This window comes from Gracilinanus agilis, unplaced genomic scaffold, assembly GCF_016433145.1.
Source record: "Gracilinanus agilis isolate LMUSP501 unplaced genomic scaffold, AgileGrace unplaced_scaffold8042, whole genome shotgun sequence".
In the NCBI taxonomy this organism is placed as follows: domain Eukaryota; kingdom Metazoa; phylum Chordata; class Mammalia; order Didelphimorphia; family Didelphidae; genus Gracilinanus; species Gracilinanus agilis.
The window spans coordinates 1,164-5,911 of record NW_025398789.1 but is presented as its reverse complement, the minus strand read 5'-3'; the positions used below and the strand labels follow the sequence as shown (position 1 = coordinate 5,911).

At 37.6% G+C, this 4,748-nt stretch overlaps 1 protein-coding gene across 1 annotated transcript; it reads right to left on the bottom strand.

Annotated features, from left to right (window-relative positions):
• Window positions 1-832: 832 nt before the first annotated feature.
• Window positions 833-1,462, bottom strand: LOC123256669 (geminin-like). The gene has a single exon (XM_044685252.1). The coding sequence runs from the start codon at window positions 1,460-1,462 to the stop codon at window positions 833-835; it is 630 nt and encodes a 209-aa protein (XP_044541187.1).
• Window positions 1,463-4,748: the final 3,286 nt, after the last annotated feature.

Below are 4,748 nucleotides of genomic sequence, written 5' to 3'. Positions count from 1 at the left end.
CAGACCTAGGGAAGTGAAGTTCTGGATTCATCTTTGGTCTCAGATACTTCTTAGCTGTGTGTCCCTGATACTTCTCTTCTGTCTTAGAACAAATGTCAAATATTTGTTCTAAGGCAGAAGGTAAGGGTTTAAAAAAGAAAATTTTTAAATATACTAGGGGAACTGGCTATTCAGAGGAAACCTATAAAATTCTTACAAAGCAATCATGCCCATATGGCTATTTTTTAAATTTTATTTTTACAATTTTTTAAGTGTGATATTACTCAGATATTATGTTAAATCCTTTCATGTGTTTATTTTCTACTCAAATCAGACTATAATTTCCTTAAAGGCAAGGACTCCTTATATTTTATGCTCCCCAAAGAATACATAATACAGTACTGAATAAATATTGACTGACAAAAATACAACATAAATAGAAAATGATGTAACAATAGCATTCATGCTTCCCAAACACGCTCCCTAGTTATAAATATAAGATATGTAAACAATGCTTTTATTGATGGGAGGTTGAAATTTATTTATCAAATATATAAGTCATGTCAGACGCAATTGAAAAGATGCTATTTACATAAAGTATCACAAGATTAAAAATACATAGTATTTGTATTTTAATACAAGTGTCCAAAAAATCTATAATAGTTTGCAGAATACAATTAATTCTCTGTCAGTAAGACTCAAGCTGAAAGAAAAAAAAATCAAATGTTCAAGATTTTCACCAATTAGAAAAGTAACCCAAAAGACTATGAAAGTAAACTTGGGCAGTGTTATTTCCCAACAGTCAAACATAAAATATTTATGTACATGGTCATTCATTTGTAGGTAATGCAATTCAATCATATGTGTCGATCTGGCTATTTTCTTCAGAATCTTTGTCTACTTCTTCTCTTCCAGAATCAGAATCCTCAAATGCTAGATTGTCCTGTAATTCAAAGTTTTCTACAGACTGCCCAGTTAACCTTTCTATTATATCGGCCATATATTGCACATGTCCTGCTAGTTCTGCCAGTTCCTTATTTTCTTCTTTTAGGTGGGCAATTTCATTGTCCTTATGTTCGATTTCTTTGTATAGTTTCTCATTTTCTTGTAGTATTTCATAAAGAACCTTTCTCAGTTTTTCTGCCACTTCCTTCCAGTATTGAGAAGAAGGGTTTTCTTTAATCATGAGATCAAAAGCTTCTTGAGAGACTCCTTCAAGATTTTCATTTTCACTATGCTCTGGCTCTATAGCAATATCGGTGTTAGAAGACATGGATATTAGTTGATCATTCCAAAGCTTCCTTTTGGATGATGCCTTCATAGAGTTTAACTCATTTACTCTGCTAACCAGAGAACCAGCTACAGATGGCTGAATCATCTTGAGTGTTTGTCTTGGTAGAAGACTGTCATTTGCTTTGTCCATGAAATAATTCTTTATTGTTCCTTTGGATTCTTCTCTTTTCTGCTTCATTCTGGAATTCATTAAAAAGTGGAGAGTGGTGCCAGGTCCTCAAAGCGCACAAGCAGCTGCATGGAAGAGGCCACAGGAGGAGAGGCCTTGACTAAGACACAGGAATTGTCCTTCCCATTTATTTTTGAAGTTTTGCATGTGGCTTCTTTGATCTCGGTGTCCCCTACCGAGTCTGTGCCTTGCTTTTCTTTGTCTCCATAATAATTTTTATTGGTTAGGTGTTTTTTTTTTCCCCTATTTAATCATTTTCTGGGCTTTAAAAAAATCAGAACAACTTTTACTTTTATCTTAAAGATAGGTCTGTTCTCAGGGTAGAGACAGCACTCTCTTAAACTTCAGTTTTAACTTGTTATTACCCTTAGCTCTAGTTCTGGATTTCTGCAGGTTTCAATTCCTCCAAGGTGATACGATGGCCTATTGATTGTGAGCTCTGAAAGTCACCTTTCATTGCTGATTCAGTCTCCTCTAGGTAAAACTGATGGTTTGCAGGGATCAGAGTACAGTGATATACCTTATGCTGGGGCACCGGGCCTCACCTCAAACCTGGGTAGGGGCTCTGGAACTCACTTTGGGCTTACACAGGCCAGGTACACTGCAGACTGCCTTGCCTGGGGCTTGGAGCCTTACTGAAGGTTTGCACTAGAGCTTGAAACTTCAAGGGGTAGGAGTGGGTTGCTGCTATTGGCTAAAGGTCTTGAAGTTGGCTTGGCTCTGTGATATTTAGATTAAATCTATACGGTCCATCTTTAGATTTAATCACCAAAGGTGAAAACATCTCCATTTTTGGGTGGTCTGTAACCCACATGTGCTAGAGTAACAAATCAGAATTTACTGACTGCCTCATGGGCAATCCTAAGAAAAGCATCTGTTGTGATTAGACGTGTAAACTAAGAGGAGGCCACAGGAAGTGATGCAAAAAAGGCCCCTTTAAAAAGAGAGTTGAGTGAGCTGAGGACTCTCTTCTGGTTCTTGCTTGAACATAGAGGAGGAGCTCTGGACCTGGGACCCTGAGACGTTAGTGAGACTGCTCTTAAATCTCTCTCTTAGAACTACACATGGTGAGTGAAGAAGGCTGACTCCTTTAACCTCCCAAGAGGTACTAGCCTCCTGGAGGCTCCCTTGATTGGCAGAAGCCCTTGAGGCTAAACCCCTTGTTAATTGACTTTTAGGCTCTGGCTTGGCCTCTGGAGCCCTGCTGGAGTAAAGTCCAGACTTGAATACTAATCTTTTATTCTACCTTCTTCTCATCTCTCTACTTCCACTCTCTCCTATATTTTGTAAATAAACTTCCATAAAAGTCATTTTGACTTGAGGTTATTTTTTTAAATTGGGGATTGATAATTATTCAGTTCCCTGGTGACCTAACCTTTAATATATTCAACCAAAAAGCCCCTTTTCCCCCTTACATGGTTTTGCTGGGATGAAGCATTTGTGCATGCTACAGCTTCTTGGAACCAAGCTGGATGGTAGATGGACACCAAAGAAGGAAAGCAGCCATAAAAAAAAGAACTTGGCAAGCCCCAACATTAGAGATATTATCTTCCCTGAATACACCATGTATCTCATTGCTAAAAAACACCTGTCCCAACCCACATCGACCTGTACAATTTGAGTGGAGCAATAATATTCCTTTGCATCACATAGGAAATAAAATTCCTGTGCAGCTGTCTGAAAAAATCCTCCCCTATGTAAAAGGCCTTTTGGCTTAAGAAAATTAAGATCTGTTCCATTCTGGATGGTCACATTTTGTTACAGGGAAATAGTATTATCATATCCCATTTTCCATCCCATTCCTTAACCTCATATCCTGTTTTGCTCATAACACAGACCTGGTGACCTGACAATATGTAGAAAGTTCAAGAGGAGGGAGAATTGTAAATAGTTATTGATCTTTTCCCAATTAAAAATGAATGAGTAGGAGTGCTCATTTTTCTAGGCCATGACAATACAATTTGGTTTTGTATCTAGGATAACCTTATTGATTACAAAATAATAATCACTCAAATCTTGGATGTCTGCCCCTATGCCCACCAAGGGCATCCTTTTCCCCCAGGATATGGGGCATGAGCACAAATCTAGCAGCTGGTCCAATTAAAGACATGGCTAGCAGTTGGATCCAATGCATAAAAGTGTTGAGCTTTCTTGCTTCCTAACTCTAAGAATAGGGTATACAATGAAAGTAGCAGATGCCTGGTAGATAACATATGAAAGATTAGGTCCTAATTATCAGAGTCTAAAAAATAAATGGTTAAAGGCCACTGAATGGCACAGGGTTCTTTTCTCAGTTGAACTGTGTGCAGAGGTAGATCAAGGGTTGCTTCTGTTGGGTTGAGGTCAATCATAGCAGGCTTCACATGCAAGTGGTATATCCAGATCATGTGCTTGGCAACCTAGGAGTCCATATGACTGGCCAGCAAGATCTGGAAAAGCCTCTACCCAATGGCTCAATTGACCTCTACACCCCAAAATATATGTGTAGCTAGTATATTTTGGCAGTTTGATTAAATCACTCTGCAGGCATTCAGATTTTCATGGTTCAGGTTGTCAATGTTCTCCCCACTTTTGTCACAGTTTTCTTCCACTAGAATTAACTTGTTGACAAGAAAGGTAGTTAGAGAGCACATGATGAGTCTCTCACCATCAAAACCATGGGCAAACCATGAATGGAGAACTTGTAGTAGAAGAGCCTTGGTTCCCAAGTCAGTCTTAGTCCAAGCAGAAGTGATAAGCAACTTATAGATTGGGTAACAGATACATTACACACCAAACTAATAAAACAAGGAAAATACAATAGAGGAATAAAGAAACTCAATATAGTTGTAGCCTTAGGGATATCAAGTCCTTTGGCAAAATCCAAGCTCTTTAGGAGTCTGGCAAGCACACATAAGGACATGTTATTTATCCTTCATTTATAAATTAAAAATAACCACATTCTGTAGTTTCACATGAACAGTCAATATGTTATAGTTGACTCACATTTCCAGAAAATGCAGATTACTGCAAGTCTCCAAACTGTACTATCTGTTAACTCTAAGGCAAAAACAAAATCTTTAAAGCTAAGATTTATTGTTCCTAAATTGACCTATGGATAAATTAAATACTTAATATTTTTGAGCTAGAAATGGAGTAGTGTTTATTCATTCATTCATTCATTCATTTATGTATTTTATTTATTGAATTTATTCACAAGTGCTCACCCTTTCCCTACCATTCCCGCATCATAGAAAATATCATCTAGAACACTTTATACAAATTAAATCTTTCATGTTTCCAGCTTTCAGTTCACTCTTATTCTTCC

Excerpts from the sequence above, each read along its gene's own strand:
- LOC123256669 (XM_044685252.1), bottom strand. The coding sequence starts at position 1,462 with ATGAATTCCAGAATGAAGCAGAAAAGAGAAGAATCCAAAGGAACAATA.